Genomic DNA, 17380 nt, shown 5'->3' with positions numbered 1-17380 from the left:
TCACCACTGAGGGTCAACATGGTCAAGCTTGCGTGTGGAGCCGTCGTGCCGTCGCCATCAAGGGTCGTCGTCGAAGTGGACCGTCGCCGCTGCCAGATCTAGCGGTCCAAGAACCGCCGTCAAATCTAGCGATCCCAACTTGAGTCTCACCACCGGTCATCTTCTTACTCCCTCTCATCATCGTCCTATTCGCCACCCGCTCCAGCCAACCGAATCCACCAGCGGAGAGGCTAGGGTCTCCTAGATCCGATGGCCCTGACCTCCTTATTAGCTAATCTTGCATCAGTACGGAATGTTGACAGCTTCCTAGAGAGGCGACAGTAGTGGCACGCCTGGCGGTGGTGGAGAAAGGACCAGAGGAAGTAGGTAGAAGGGCGAGGGAAGGAAGGAGCGAGGGGCGAGAGAGTCTGGAGGTAGGAGGGAGAAGGGAAGGAGATCGAGAGGCGGGGACGGGTGGTGAGGTGGGCTGTGGGCGTTTTAATAAGTTGACATTAATTTTGTGAGCGGTACTCTTTGGCTACCACCAGCGAAAAACGGTTGCTAAGAGGTCCGACTGAAGAAATGGCGACCACCAGTGAAAATCTATTTTTGCTAATGTCCTTTGGCCGGAAGTCCTCAGATACATTTTTTTCTAGCTTTTTATTTATTCGGCAGTAAGGATAAAAGGGTGACACCATAAAAAGTCGTTTTGTATTTAAGAAAAAACAAAACTTATAAAAATTAATCTATGTTCAAATTCATTTAGTTTTTAAATATATGTGCAAATTAATTCATTTAGTTTTGTCTAGAACGGAGTGAGGACGGAGCACTTGTCTCCTTACAAACGCCTTGGTATTTTTCTGTTTTGTCTCGTTGCAAATCCCCTTTGTATGATTCTGTTTGTACTACTTGCGGCTAGTGGTAATATTTTTTTTGTTCGCATAAGGAACTTGTGAGTATGTACGCGGCCGTTCACACACGATCACTTTTTCTTGCATGCATATACATAGTATGTGGATGCATGCTTAGCTGGCCTAAAACAGGATATGACATCTATCCATCTTTTTACATCTATGCATGGTGTTGATGCACCATTACCATGCATGGATGGACTCAATTGTTTAACTCCAGAATTACGTATCAGCCTTCTCATGCTGTTTTACTTCATCAATTTATTTTTAATTTTGTACTACTATAATGAATTTGGGTTACTGGCACAATCGAGCATGCATGGCTGCACGAATGGCAGTCATGACATCACGAACGAATGACTATGCATATATCTCGATAACTATGTACATTAGGTAGGGATAAATAAAGAAATGAACTTTCACACAACCTCTTATCAGAAAGAAAGCTTCGGCAAGAAGAATTTCCAGCGCCCCTCTCCCTCGGGCGCTGGGCTATATATATATATAAACCCTTGCGCTAGCTCGGACGAATATTAATTACCGTCATCAAGCACTACAATAGAATTCACACAGCGTTAGGCCATGAGTACGTCAGATCAGGTGTTGCTCTTCGTCTGCCTACGTCGTGTTCTCCTGCTCTACGTGGCCATCACCAAGCTGCAGGTGGGTGGTGGCGGCGTCGACTCCGCAAGGAACTTCACCGATGTGGACGGTGGCGACGTATGTCACCGCGAAGTGCACTCCATCACCGAGGAGGACGGCAACGTCGACGACGACGAGGTGCAGTACGCCATCACCAACCAGGGCGTCGGCGCCGACGATGACGGCTCCGACGGAAAGGTACGACCCGTTACCCGTGTTTAATTATCTCATGAGGATAATTTACTAATTTAGCATCCTTAAAATGGTACGTACCGGTAGGTAGGTACCATATATCTTCAGATATTAAGTAACTCAATGTACCAAAAATTTGGTATCTCGAGGTTTTCATCTCACGAATCTTTCTCTGCAGTATTTTACCTTCTTTTTTTTTAGGAAGTGCAGTATTTTACTTGAACCTTTACTGTACTGTAGCATCTCATTTAATTTGTGCTGGAAAAATTGAACCAGTGATGTTTGACTCTTTGACTCATGATCTGCACACCCTGCAGCTGTCATCAGCATCACAGCAGGTTTTTTATCCCGCACGTGCAGAGGCGAACACGGCGTCGGCGGCCGCCGGAAAGTGGCGGGGGCACCGCATGCCCACCGCCCTGCAGCCAGAGCTCAACTCCGACGACGGCCATGGCCAGCAGTTCGATCGGACCGACGACCAAATCCAATCAAGCATCGCCGACAGACTGATCGCCACGATGATCATCGTCATGCTCATGGTCGTCATGAATGGTCGTGCGAGCGAGATCAACAAGAAGAGCCGACGGGCGACATGGTTCTCACCGGTGGCGGCGCTGACGATGCTGCTGCTGGTTGTCGCTGCGTCTGCCAACTCTGTGACGGCGGCGCGGCCGTTGGCCGCCGCCGCAGCCGCCGGCGGCGGCCATAACGAAGCTGCTGTAGCTGCTGCTGCATCTGAGACGATGCCGCTGAAGGCGGCAGCCCCAGGACACTCGTCCTGTACAACTGATCCCAATACGCAGCAGCCTGTGCGTTGTATTCCCCACTAGCTATATATCTGAGTATATACGACCATGTTAAATACAGTTACGTATTATATTACTATATAAATAAAGTTATGTAGTAGTAGATGATATGGTTGAAATCATCAATATAATCGTGTGTGTTTTGTAATACAGTACACTATACATTTGCATCGATCGAGCTTGTAACAAAATCGGAATAAATGGGAGCAATAAATTTGGTTTGTACTCCTACATGCATATACATGGTGAGATTTGTACGTGTCACGCACAACTCGACCTGTTAATATTTACTCACTCCGTATTTTAATGTATGACGCCGTTGATTTTTTTTATAAATATTTGACCATTCGTCTTATTAAAAAATTTAAATTCGGAGGGAGTACTATTTTGAACCCGTCGTGCATGTACGTTGACAGCGACCGTTCACGTCAGCTGAGATTCGCCGTTAACCTAATCTGTTACTCATCCCGTTTTGTTTATATGTACTCTGTTTTCTTTACTGATTTATTATTTACTATCTAGTCTCTCTTTCGTCCAAGTGATTAGGTCAGATACATTTGACTAGTTCAGTCTTTTCTCTTATCAAGGAAATAAACTACTTACTCCAGCTACGCATATATCTTACCATTTCTAATTCGATCCGGGTATTTTTCTTTAAAAATCGATACTGGAATATTTATGAGAAAATTCCCTATGTACCTTCAAACTTCACCCAATTTCTTCTATGCCTCTGAGATTTACTCATTCGCTTGCATACCCCTAAATTTTATTTTGAATCCTTCTATATCCCTTGCATTAGTTGACCATTAGTTGACCGTTACATTTCTATCATAAAGTCCATTCTGCCCTTTGATATCAAGAAAATATAAATTTATGAAGTATATTGATAGAGTGTATAAATTCATTGTATGCGACTATTATATGTATGAGTTTATTTTGTGAGATATTATTTAACAAATGCAATATTTTAGTTCACCTCGCGAAGGGAAAAAATAATTTTTATCTATGACAAAATTTATTTTAGATAAAACAAAAAAAATAATATTTTTTATCATTGAAAACTGTATATATAACATATTTTGTTATAATAGTACGAAATTCTTTATAAGATAAATCTTGTTATGCGAGATAAACATTACTTTTGTTAAATAATATCTCACAAAATAAACTTATAAATATAATAGTCGGATATAATGAACTTATACACTCCATCAACATACTTTATAAATTTATATTTTCTTGATACCGATGCGTAAAATAGACTTTATGATATGAATTTAACGGTCAATTAACTGACGGAAGAGGTATCAAAGAGATCCAAACTGAAATTTAAGGGTATGGAAGGGAAAAATAAGCATATCTTAGGGGTATAGAAGGGATTGGACGAACTTTCAGGGATAGAATTTTCTCAATATTTATTTATTCTTCCTCCGAATAGCACATGCACCGAAGGAGGTACAGTAAGCATCTTCGTAAAAAAAATTAAGTAGATCAAAGAAGTGCGGAGACTGAAGTTATCTCCTCTTCGTAACAAACTTCGCGACAAAGAAATGCATACACAAATGTGCCACCGATCGATCGGTGGTCATATCCTCATCTGTAGTACTCACTTTAATTTGGGAACTAAATTAAAATCAACGAGTGCTGCTAGCTCCCATCCAAATTAAAAACCTAAGAATCGTTCAAAAGGAGAATCTCGTGCATGACCAAATTAAAGCGGCTGGTTTCCAGTGTCCAGTCAGAGTTCGTGCTGTATATAGCTAGCTGCTGTGGACGGCGCCAGATCATCTCCACCAGCTACCACATCCATATCAGAGAATCGGGCATGCATCCACAGATTCCGTGGAGAAATAGTTTAGATTCCTAATTATAAATTCCAACACTAAAAGGTGCTCATTACCTTCTCTGTCAAGCCATGCATGCATTACGTACCCTACTTTTCTCCTAGTTAGTGAATGAACATGAATCAATTAAATTTTCTCTATTCACTATTTTAATTAATGTGCCAGCTATTAGTTGCCAACTTTGACCAAATAGTTATACTCCCCCATAGCAAAAAACCAACATACAATATAATGTGACCTATTTTAAAACAATGAATCTGGACAAAGACTTATCCAAAGGGCAACAGTAGATGCTATTAACAGGAGTAGCAATAACGTCACTTGCAAATCACAGATGTTTGTCATGGTCAAAAAGCCAATCTAAGTATGGGGTTATATTTTTCCGCCCTTTTGATTGAGTACTACTTACTGTAAAGTAACTTGGTATTCCATGTATGGTAGGAGTAGTTTTTTAAGTGGACCATGTGGATATGTGTTTCTTTTTCTTTCCAAGGATATGGATAGGTATATATATGTGACTTGACGTTGAATGACATCGTGTTCTGCACAGCATCGATCTTCCGACGACCAAAACCAAAGCAGCCGTCATCACCTGCTGTCTGATCCTTAATTCCTCCGGAATCGGAATGTTCGCCGCTAGCAAGCCGAACCACATTGCCAACAGCCGGAGTTCAACTCTGATCTTGCCCGTGAGAGGCTGAAAATCAGAGCCAACGACAGTCGCTACGGCGCTTCTGATTTACTAATCCTAGGCCTAGTACACTCAGACCGAGTCTTCTAATCAAGATATGGATTATTAGTATTATTTTGAAGGAGATCTCTTTGTCATCATCGTCAATATCGTCTACTAGTACACTCCAACCGTGAAGCTAGCTAGCAAGATTTCAAACCTGTTGGATCAAAAGCAGCACAAAGTGTGCATCTAATTAACGCCACATTTTTCATATTGCAGTCAAAATAAGTCACAATATTAGAAATGAATATTATAGGTTACATGCTAGCTAGTACGTTCAAAATGAATATATCTAGCCATAGTACATCTCATAATAAACAAGTGGATCGATCTAGCAATTCTGGAACCTAATTTTGTTTACTAATTAAAGCATATGAAGTTCTCGGGACACATACCTATTTCATATATGTATTTCAGATTCGAAACTCGCGACTGCATGCCCTAAGATGCAGATACCCTCAAGATGCTACCACTCTCGACCAGACATGAATCTTGACATTGACATTTGTGTCATCATCGGTACAAAATTGGTATTTATTTTTCCCATTCTTCCGTCCTCTTTTGAACATATTGTCTTTTCTTAGGATGCTAATCTTTAAAGAGTAATCATCCAAATATTTTGATTTCCAGAGGAATTTGGTATTTCCGCAGCTTTTTGAAAGGGTAGCTAGGCAGCTGCCTCTGTATTTCTACAGAAAAAGATTTCATAGTGAATGATCCACATATCTTGGTTAAATTCCAAAAAAGTTGCCTTTGTGACATTCAGGGCAATGGCCCGACATTTTCTTCTAAGTTAGTGAAGAACAACTAGTAGTCCAACTTGCATTTTCAATATTAGTAATTAGTAACTCAGAAGAACAACTTGCATTTTCAAAAAAAAAAGAAAAGAAAAAGAAAAAGCTACCAAAGAAGCAGCTGGATGGAAACGGCATTACTTTCGGTAGACAACACAGTAGTATACATTCGACAAGCTAAGAAATTTCGCCGTGTTTTATCAGGAGCCACGTGATAGGATCGGAAAGCACCACGTACTGATGACATATGCATGCGACGAAGGGACGCCTGATCGATCGAGACACACGGCAGCATGCATCCGTTGTCTCACCTCGTGCAGAGCTCCACTTCTCTCTTGAGTCGTCTCGCTAGCCCGGCCACTTGTGCTTGAGGTTTCTTAGAATGCAAAATTTAAATAGTGCATACGCACTACTTAATCTCAACGAGTGCATATTGCTAGGTGAGAAAGTGTCACTTATTACCCGGCCGTAAAGATGGCAAGCTAAATATCTACTTAGCTAGGTCATGCACGGGGGCGGATACAGGAATAAAAAATTAGGGAGGGGGGCTCAGTTACACAGTTTCTTTAATCTCCAACCACTTAGAGACCTTTAGTTTATCATTCATGGTGAAAAAATCGAAGTGGTTGTGCTCCGGGTGGTATCCATGGGTCTTGTGAGTGAAGGGGGTGTGCTCCGGGTGGTATCCATGGGTCTTGTGGGTGTAGGGGGGACTCATCCCCCCTGCACCCACGTTGCATTTGCCCCTGGTCATGCATGTCCTTCATTTTCCATGCGGTCAAAAAACAATTTCCACATGCAAGTGGGTGACCCACATGCACCCAGGTCTTTGCGAAAATTGGATTTTCGCATACGGACGGCTAAGCCATTCAGACGTAAAAATGAAAACTTGTCAAAAGGAAAATTGGAAAATCAAAAACATAGCCCAGAACCCTAACCCAACCCGTCCGCGGTCGCCATCGCCACATCTCCTATCGCCGCCACCGGCGGATCCGCACGTGCGGGGTATGGAGAATCCGTGTGGGAGCGGAAGGGGGCACCGGATCTGCCCCTCCCATCGCTGCCGCCAACAAATCCGTGCACATGGGAAGTGGAGAGGCGACTGGATCCGCGCGGGAGGGGAAGAGGGCCGGATCTGCCCTTCCTGTCGCTGCCGCCGGTGGATCCGCGTGCGTGGATGGCGGAGCGGTGGTGGTAGTAACTTAATACTAAATAAGGAGATCCACCTTAGAACGTTGAAAATAATTTACATAAATCATAAAATTAAGTTAGAACAGTGAATGCGACACATTGTTGCCATGCATGGAGAAGGAGATCCTCTGCCGTCCTGTGAAGGAAGAGAAGAGGATGGAAGAACCGAAGAAGATGGTGCTGGGTGTTCTAGGGTCCATGGACGAGAGACGAAGGCAGCATTTAATTACGCGTCCCTTGGCTTCCTTGTGTCCGCTGGTTCGAGTTTGAACGGACTAGATTGAATCACAGAAAATCTTAGTACTCTCGTGAGGTAGAATAAAAGGGCTTTGGGATATCACGACAAACCTAGTCCATATATATCCTCAGACAATTCACATGTACCTCAGTACCTAGCACATAACAGAAGCTGAAGGTGTCTTTGCGTATCGGTCTGCAATTTTTGACTGCGTTAATCTGGGTTGCACGCTGGTGGTAATCTAGTTTGGTGAAGTCCATTTCGCGTACGTCAACTATAGAACGAGTTTAATACATAGCCCTTGATCGAAAATCAGGTATGCAAACTCTTTCAACTTTTATAACCAATGTAAATCAACTTATCCATTAATCACAACCTACCTAATTATTCGTATTAGTAGCCATAGCAGTTGGAGCGTCGAGCTCAGTTTGGAGGACAGGTTTTGCGAGCTGCGCCACCCCTTATCTCTCTCCCTCTCTCTCTCTCTCTTCTCTTCGGATTTAGGGAGTCATAACCGTCTCCTTGAGCTCAATCTCCAGCTACCTTGTCAAGCTCCTCACGAGCTCAGTTGTTGCTGTTAGAAAACGATAGGCAAACAAACGATAAAAAACAATAGATCAATCATAGAAGACACGAGATTTTAACGTGGAAAACCCTCCCAAAACAGGAGAGAAAAATCCACGGGCGCCAGCTAACAAAATATCTTCACTATATCTGGGGTGAGGTTACAACGCCGCACGGCAGCTTACAAGAGGTAAATATATGGTGGAACTCTAGATGGGATGACGATCCGTTTCCCCTGGCCCAAGCCTCTGCTACGCTCCGGCCCAAGCCTCCCAGCGACGGGCCTCCGCTCCACTACGGCAGAAGCTGGCCTTTATTAAGTGCAAATGAATTTGGATCACAACTCAACAGTTGCCTTATCCACGTGTTGCCCCCAACGAGCTCCACCGCCTCTGCTAATGCCACCACTTCTACTATTATTGGCACCCGGCTATCTCTCGCCAATGTTCATCCATGGTCTTTGCCTAGACAAGCTCGTGCTTGCCGTGGTGGTGAAGTCGGTGTCCACTCTCCCTGACAACGGTGGTGTGGCATTCGGGATGTGCCTCCAGAGGGGCTTGCCCTCTAAGCTAGGTATGCGGACGCGCATGGCTGGAAAGGGATGGTGATAAAAGGGTGCGAGAGAAGAGGGGATGGGAGGAGAGAGATTGTGACGTGTGGGCCTTACCTTTTGTTTTAATAAATGACTTATATGTGGATTCCATTTGTTGCTTTTAATTTTTTTTTGCGCTAAAAAACCATCTGAGCGCTATGTCACATAAAAAACAGGTACAAAGTCCCACTTACAAGGAAACTATCATCAAAATCGCCCGAGAATGCAAATTGGGCTGGTTTGAACAGTTGAGAAATTTTTTATATCTGGTTTTACGGTGAAAGTATATGAATCGAACTCCGATAATAGTTAAGGACACAAATAGGTTTTTTGCATCCTGTTCTAAAACAACGGCCCATAACGCTTCTGAAATTTGTTTTGTCCGGACAATTTGTGGAAATTGCACGTCTCCAGTCCAGTCTCCCAGGCTCCCAGCCTATTGCTCTACGGGTTATCCAGGCTCCCAGCCTATTGCTCTACGGGTTATCCGTGTATGAGTCAGTTTTAAGTTCGTTTGATTTTGGAAATACAGATCCGTATTTGATTCGGGTTTTAAGTACGTTCGCTTTTGAAAATACGGAAAGAGTCGTACAAGATATCTCTTTAAAAAACTCGCATGCTAACTTGAGATGATTGAACTCCTAATTGCAGCTCATGATTTTCTAGAAATATATATATATTCAAGCGAATTCCCATAGTGAATTTTACCTTAACTAAACCGTATAGCAATGATAAAATTATAAAAATAACATTCACCCGTTGCAACGCACGAGTATTTTTTCTAGTAATGTAAAAATTCGGAAGTAGTAATTTGGTTATTGTTTGACCATTTTGTAAAGAGGACTGAACTATGTCGCAGGATTTAGCAACATGCTTGGGTTTATCTTTGCCGTGATAATATTTTTTTCGAATAAACTAAACTGAAATTGGGAGAAGGTTACATCTATAGATGGTCATATGGCTCGAAGCCCAACGGCCTGGCCCAAGACACGACAATTTGGCCTGACCCGACAGCCGTGCCATGCCTGGGCTGCTCCCTCGGCACGGTGGACCGGCATGACTGGCACGATCAAAAAAAATAGTAGAGGAAACCAAAATAGACTTAGTCAACCATATAAGGCAAGGCATAAAGAGAAGAGGAATACAAAATAGACTTATTTTCAGCCATATAGACATGGCTCAAAGAGTTGAGGAGGAAAAGTAGACTTATTCTGCAGAGAAGCACGATAGACTATCGTGCCTTTGGGCCGATCCGGCACGGCCCGAGTCTTATTGGGCCCGAGACTTTGTTAACTTAATAAAGTTTGATTAAAAAATTAAAGCGACTACATATGAAATGAAAGGATTAGATTAGGCAATTAACTAAACATGTTTCTCTCGTTTTGTTCGTACTAGTATTAGTTTCATTTTGAAACTGATTTCGAGTGTACTAGCACATACTCATATATAAGGGATCCTATTTAGCGTATATGTGCTAACAAGTGAAGTAGTATACACGTTATCCAATCTCCTTCCCTTTCTTCTTAAAAACTTTCAACTCATATTTAGAAATTATTATATCAGATTTGAAAACTTTTAAGTCAAGATTTGAAATTTTCAACACAGGTTTTTTAAGTATGCGTCTAATTACATGTTAGTTTAATTTTTATGCCGCCGTCATCAACAAATTTGAAAAATTAACGAGATAAATCAATATGTAATATATGAGTCCACAATTGTGCATGTTTAAATTCAACCTGTACAAGCTAATATAAGCAAAAGTAACAAATTAATTTAAGAGCAAATGATACACACTATTCACAGAAGAATTTGTTTTTTTCTTCTATTTTTATAGGTTGAATTTGAATTTAATTTGTATGTTTGTGAGATGGCATATCTCATATTGATATAACATGTCAATTTTTCAAAAAACAATCATAATTATTTAAATGATATGTAAAACTGAGAGGATATCCTTTTAAGGGATGAAAAGATTTTCCCTAAGGATAGCACACTTCAATTGTCCATAAATTATAGGTTTATAACATTATGAGATCAACTCTGGCCGGTCATTCTTTTTTCTAGCTAGCACACTCAGACCCTATTTGAGTTTACTGAAGATAAAGATTAAGATGAAATACTCAAATACATGCACACAAAATAAAAAAAATGCATTAGCATATAATTAATTACTCGCTTACTTTCAGGTTATAAGACTTTCTAGCATTGTCCACATTTATATAAATGTTAATGAATCTAGGCACACATATATGTCTAGATTCATTAACATATATATGAATGTGAGCAATGCTAGAAAGTCTTATAATATAAAATGGATGTAGTAATTTTTAATTATTTCAAACTAAAAAATGATTTATCTGTAATTTAAAGCAACTTCAATATTAAAAAAAATTCGTACAAAATGACCGGTTTGAAAATCGTGCTAGTAGCCAGGCATATGTAACAATTCTAGTTTTCGGGTCAATAGCATGCAATCGATGTAACGAGAGGAGGCAAGCCTTTTTAAGTAATAAGTAGTACTAGTAGATCGAAAGCGAAGTGAAGTTTATCTCTTCTTCGTATAAATACTTCGTGGAGAACAAACGCACACCCATCGATGCACAAATGGACTACCGTGATAATCCCCATCTACATTATTTGTGAAAAGTTATTTTTTTATGAATGATACATAAATGAGTCAGACTAAATAAGAAAACGTCCTCTTTTAGCCAACAACTGTTCTAATTTTTGCTTCTGGGAGAGAGTGGTGGTAGTCGTCTGTGGTGTAAGCTCTTTTTCAAGAAAAACTGAAGTCTTAATTCGGTGGCGATACGTCTGCCAGTTCGTGCTTTTCCTTCCTCTTTCTGGCCTGGTTGTTTTAATGTACTAAGAACCTTTGTGTTAGCACTTGTCTCATTTCTGGTAATGGAAATGGGGCTATCAGGCCTAGCTAAAAAAAAAAACCTTTTCTATTTTTTTAAAAAAGGTATGGACCAGGAAGTTATCCTTGACTAGTATTGTTCTACTCCCTCTCCATTTCAAAATGTTTGACACCGTTGACTTTTTAGCACATCTTTAACCATTCGTCTTATTAAAAAAGTTTGTGAAATATGTAAAACTATATGTGTACATGAAAGTATATTTAACAATGAATTAAATGATATGAAAAGAATAAATAATTATTTAAATTTTTTGAATAAGACGAATTGTTAAACACGTACTAAAAAGTCAACGGTGTCAAAATAAACGGAGGGAGTAGTATAGATTGATCTCATGTTATTACCATGTATATTGGTCGGCAGTGATTCTTTAATATATGAAGCAAAGCAAAATGATACTTTTGTTCCTTATAAGGAGAATCACAGAAAAAAAAAACATTCACGAAAACATAAACTAGAAATCTTCTCTATTAAGTAAACTACATATTGATTTGCTCCGCGTTGTTTCACAACATCTTTTCGCGAACGCTGTTTCACAACATCTGACAAATGCAAAAGCGGACGACGATGGAAGAACTTGAAGCGAGCACTGCAGGGGTTACGCCCCATATGGTTCCAAATTAAATTTGCAATAAATGTCATAAAAATCCACTAAATTTAGTTTGATTTTTTTTAGAAAAATCAGCACTATTGCCCCTCAGGCCTCAGATGATAACACACGTGTACGGCTCTGCCGACATAAATTACATGCGAAATGACACCGCAAGTAAGTATTAGCGCCCAAAAACCAATACTTAATTAATTGAAATTAGTCTTTGTACTGAGGAAATTACACTAAACTTGTTCAACAAGTAAGTGACGCTGCCTATATAAACCTGCCTAATCCTAATCCCAATTAGCACATACCCCAACTCCACAAGCCAAATTCCAAACGCCAAACGCCAAACGCCGACCATGTCAAACCGCGCGATCCTCCTCCTCTTCGTCGTTCTCACCTTATCCAGCGGCGTCGGCGCCGTCGCGGCGGTTGCCGCCGACGCTGGGGAGACGCACCATGGCACCGTGTGGTCAGCCTGCGTCCCGGAGCTGACGGCCGCCACCACGACGAACGGCAAGGCGGCGCTCGGCCGCGACGCCGCCGTCCACGGCGGCCTCATCCCCCACGAGTGCGAAGCGGGCGACGGCGTCGCGCGGCCGGCGAGGAACAGCAGCGAGGGAGGCGTACCCGGCGTCGTCCCAGAGGGCGCTGCTGAGGCGGAGCCGAGCCCGCGCGACTTGCACGGCATGGTGGACAAGCGGCCGACGTCGACGTCGATCCGAGAGAGCGCCCATGGCGAGACGCTCCCGCGCGGCGGCGGCGGTGGCGGCAGCGTCGTATCCGTTCCCTTCGTCCTGGCCGTCGACGCGCTCCATCTAGCCGAGGTATATACGTGTGTTCATCTTGCTTAGCCCTTAGATTAATCTATCGCTCTTTCATGAAGAATCGTAGCGCGTATGGCCATTAGCCTCTTCATGAACTCATGATCGATCATAGTTACGCAGCGCCGTGACCACGCGCGCACAGGTCACCTTGTGCGTATCGATCGGAGAGGGCGATTTTTTTTTTTGGGAACTGCTACAAAACTTTCTCAAGTTTTTTGCCCTAGAATTTGCAGATTTGTAACCATAACATCACTTCAAGATTTATGCATGAAAGGAAACAAAATTGCTAGAAAGAAATTTTCACACATATCACTTGTAAAATCTCGGTGCTAGCCAACCAAACCCTAGTGGAATATAAGTTTATATATATATATATATATATATATATATATATATATATATATATATATATATATATATATATATATATATATATATATATGTTGCATCGTAGTTACAGTGTAGTTACAATGCAGTTATATTTTTAAAGTGCAATTACATTATAATTATAGTGAAGTTACACTTCAATTATTACTATAATTAAATCTGAAAGTTTTTCACTCAAAGAACTTTTGGTTTTAATTACTTCTCTTTTTTATTTTACTCTACCGTACCGTATTGTTATATAATTTGGGTTTTCAAGTTCAAAATGGAAGTTAGTCAAAAGTTTGGCATTTATAGCAGCAGGCTGCTGCCCTTGGGGAAATGAGCACGTTAGAGCAAGGTCAATAGTATAGCCAACTACTGGCTACAAAACATCTATAACCAATCTAATAGTCCATTCATAACTGTAAAAATATACTACACCATTAATACCCGGTCCCATCTCTCATACACATATAACATCTTGGAGTCCGTGTTGCAGCCGGCTCCAAATATGTAGCCCGCTTTATTCTCTCTTCTCTTTTCTTCTCGATATATGGTTATAGCCGGCTTATAGCCTGCTATTGTACCTACTCTTATATAATTGGAATTCGCTTAGCTTAGCTTTACTACTATAGTGAACTGTTTAGTTTTATCATGTCTGGCCAGCTTGTTTGTCATGGAAAAATCGGCGCTTGTATATTGTGCGTGAGTAATTACATGGTTGTATGTGCGATATGATTTTGATGTAAGCGTGCAAAAAAAATAAAATAAAATTCGTAGTGGGTCTATCGTTTAGGAATTTGTGAATTTTCATGATGATTTATGGTATAATACAATTTTAGAGGGATGAACAGATCGATCAACGTATCTTGGACCCAGATCTAAGCTTAAAGCTATATTTTTTTTTAGTGTGCAATTCCGATACGTGTGGATGGATATATATACGTCTATTTGGTGTGGGCGGTGTGGAGATTGATAATTTCTTGGAAAATCAGTAACGATTCGATATATCGATTCAAATTCTCATCTTTGACCGAAAAGATCAGATAATCGTGACGCGTCAAGATTATCCAGAAATGCATGTGTTTACAACTTTACATGATGCGGCAGATGCCTCTAGCTCGTGTACAAACCGCGATTAACTTTGCTAATGTCATAAAAAAGCAGAGCCACAGACTTGTCGGTCGAGGTCAAAGCCAATCGACCTACGGAATTTGTTTTTATCATTGTTTGACTAACCACATTCGTTATTTAGTTTGATATATATTATATTATTATGGCTAGCTAATTTTTATGGGCATGGCTTTTCTTTTTCTAGAAGAAATGGATGGGTATGTGAGTTGACGCTTGGTTTGGCCTTTTTTTTTTTTTCTTCTAAACTTGTAGCATGTTCCAAACAAGAAAAGCGTCAGCCACTACTTCCCCATGCTGCTGCCTGCCTCCGGAATAATGTTCGCCGCTGCGGCCGCCGGCGAGCCGGAGCGCACTGCCGACGCTGTCTTCATCGCGCTGGTGATCGTGACGACCGTGCAAGTATCTCGTCACGACCAGAAGACGAAGAAGAAGAAGACACGACGGGGAAGAACACGCGCCGCGGCGGCGCTTCTGGTGCTCCTAGCCGCCGTTGCCGCGCTTCCCACCGGTGCTTCGGCGGCGCGGCCGTTACACGGTGGCGGGCATGCGGCGGCGGCGGCAGCAGCGGCGATGCCAAAAAGCTTGGCGTCTTCAGGTCGGTCGTCGTGTACCAACGACCCTAACACGATGGATGCTGGTCGTCCATGCGTGCACCCCTAGCTAGCTAGAGCCTTAATTAGCATATACTGAAAAAGACATAAATGCCATGTTAGTGTCATTTTTTAGAGGTGGGTTTTACTATTTTTGCCATCGCTGATGTGTTTTATTTATTTATTTATTTTTGGCATGCATTGGCATGAAAGATCACTATTGTAGGGTTTGATCGATCTACTGTATTTTGTGACAAGGACACTAAATGTACTTTGTTTGTAGTACTGTACTGATTTTCTGCGTGTGGACCTGCATCTGAACCAGATGATGATTACTGATATGCTTCGAACGACAAGTCTTTGTCATGTTTTGCATCGTGGTCTCGTCGTTTCCGTGTGCAACCCAACCACAAAGCGAGCGAGACTTCAAACACGTGGGGTCAAAAATTAAAAAGCAAAAGTATAAGCTCTGTTCAGCTGCACTATAATACAGCTGTCTTTGGCTTTCTACTATAGTCACACACGCACATAATACTATTTACAGCCACACGCATAATACTGTTTAAGTGGGCTGCAACACAGAAAAGAAAGTGCAGCCGTACAGACCCATATAATACAATATCTAAATGTCACTTTTGCATGTTGCATTCACAACCAGAAAAAGGCATATCATTCGATTTTCGATGTACACGTGCAAAATCACCAACTGACAACCATTTGAGCTGAGGTCACCTGGGAATTCCACGGTCATCGCAACATTACCGCCTAGCTAGCTACCACTCAACAGTTGGTTTAATACAGTACTCCCTCCGTTTCATATTATAAGACTTTCTAGCATTACTCACATTTATATATATTTAGTTTCATTAATATATATATATATATATATATATATATATATGAGCAATGCTAGAAAGTCTTATAATCTCTCCATTCTAAAATGTTTGACGCCATTGATTTTTTTAAACAGACCCACGAGGCTCATATTTGGGAATCGGGCTGACAATTTTGGGCCGCGTCCATCTGGGCCTGTATATTGGGCATAGTCGTATTAGGCCTTGTTTAATTAATCCTCAAGAGGAAAGGTAATTTTATCATTCTTAATAAGGTACCTCTAGGTACTAATAAAAATTTTAGTGTAAAATTTAGGTAACTTAAGATACTTTTTTAAGTACGGTAAAATTGCTAGAGAAAAGAATGGGAGGGGATTGAGGGAAAATAATTTCACACCACACAATAAGTGTGGAATAAATTAACTTTAAATCCCCTTATGAGAGGGATTAATCCAACAAGTCCTTACAGAGTAATGGCCCATACATCCAGAGGCCTTGCCCATTAGGAGCAACAGTTAGGCCCATGTATCTGGCCCATTACAGCATACTACGAGATGGGTTGGCCACTGGAATTAATTGGCTAGCTTGTTTACAAGTGACATGTCAACATTGTGATATATCATATATATGTGACACGTCGACGTTATCTGTATTTTTTTTTTGCGCTAATGCTGACGTCAATCTGTTAGCTCCATCGTTTGGCTTATATCTAAATAAGCCAAAACGGCTTATTAGAAAATAAAAATAAATTTATAGATGAAACTTTTATAAATGTGTTCTTAATGATTTAAAAGCCAATGTTGTAAAAAAACTACGTTGAAAATATCTCAAAATCAATCTCAAAATTAAGTTTGAAAATTCAAAATTTAGCCGGAAAATAATAAAATAATGCGTTCGGTGTCCTACGGCAAATTTCAAATATTTTGCAGTGTTCTTGGGCAATTTCACGTTTTCTCGGTGTCCCTCAGCTAATTACGTGTTTTTTGCATGTCCTGTAGCAAATTTTGCCAAAGTTTTATGCATTCACCACTAGTTTTTTTTTTTTTTTTTGGGTAAACTTTGCATCCAACGATTACAAAACCAGAATAATACACGGCCCGCCCGGTCAACTTCGTCGTGAGAGTTAATCAGGAGAGTTAATGTAGATTCTGCAATTGACCAAACCTGTTTCTCTCGTTTTGTTCATGCTTGTAATAGGCCGTGTTCAGTTGTTTTTGCAAAAAAACATTTGAGGCATACGGACGTATATTTAAAGTATTAAATATAGACTAATAACGAAATAAATTACAGATTCTACCTATAAACTACGAGACGAATCTATTAAGCCTAATTAATCTGATATTATCAAATGTTTACTATAGCACCACATTGTCAAATAATGGCGTAATTAGGCTCAAAAGATTCTGTCGACGTTTGATGTCACGATTCCGGTATTTGTATGGTATGGGGATCGTCGGTGCTAGGATATACGCGAGACTGAGGTAAAAGAGATGGAGACAGGGATTTTTATACAGGTTCGGGCCCCTGAATTGTCAGGCAATAACCCTACATCCTGTTGGCCGAAGCCGGTATTGCTCTTATTTATGATAATCACACCAGTACAATATTTGGGGTAGCCTATCTAACTGTTG

At 40.9% G+C, this 17380-nt stretch overlaps 2 protein-coding genes across 2 annotated transcripts; both read left to right on the top strand.

Moving 5' to 3' along the window:
- The first annotated feature begins 1472 nt into the window (after nt 1-1472).
- On the top strand, nt 1473-2554 carry LOC127783904 (uncharacterized). The gene is made up of 2 exons (XM_052311054.1): nt 1473-1730; nt 2042-2554. Exons 1-2 carry the CDS (start codon nt 1473-1475, stop codon nt 2552-2554), a joined length of 771 nt encoding a protein of 256 aa, XP_052167014.1.
- A 9764-nt stretch (nt 2555-12318) lies between these two features.
- On the top strand, nt 12319-15201 carry LOC127785038 (uncharacterized). Its single transcript, XM_052312458.1, has 2 exons — nt 12319-12826; nt 14579-15201. The coding sequence occupies exons 1-2, from the start codon at nt 12359-12361 to the stop codon at nt 14984-14986; spliced, it is 876 nt and encodes a 291-aa protein (XP_052168418.1). The 5' UTR covers nt 12319-12358; the 3' UTR covers nt 14987-15201.
- The last annotated feature ends 2179 nt before the right edge of the window (nt 15202-17380 follow it).

The sequence above is a fragment of the Oryza glaberrima genome, chromosome 9 (assembly GCF_000147395.1).
Source record: "Oryza glaberrima chromosome 9, OglaRS2, whole genome shotgun sequence".
In the NCBI taxonomy this organism is placed as follows: domain Eukaryota; kingdom Viridiplantae; phylum Streptophyta; class Magnoliopsida; order Poales; family Poaceae; genus Oryza; species Oryza glaberrima.
This window is presented reverse-complemented; position numbering and strand designations above follow the sequence as displayed.

Excerpts from the sequence above, each read along its gene's own strand:
- LOC127785038 (XM_052312458.1), top strand. The coding sequence starts at position 12,359 with ATGTCAAACCGCGCGATCCTCCTCCTCTTCGTCGTTCTCACCTTATCC. Across the intron at positions 12,827-14,578 it reads ACGCGCTCCATCTAGCCGAG|CATGTTCCAAACAAGAAAAG; the intron begins GTATATACGTGT and ends CTAAACTTGTAG.
- LOC127783904 (XM_052311054.1), top strand. The coding sequence starts at position 1,473 with ATGAGTACGTCAGATCAGGTGTTGCTCTTCGTCTGCCTACGTCGTGTT. Across the intron at positions 1,731-2,041 it reads ATGACGGCTCCGACGGAAAG|CTGTCATCAGCATCACAGCA; the intron begins GTACGACCCGTT and ends CACACCCTGCAG.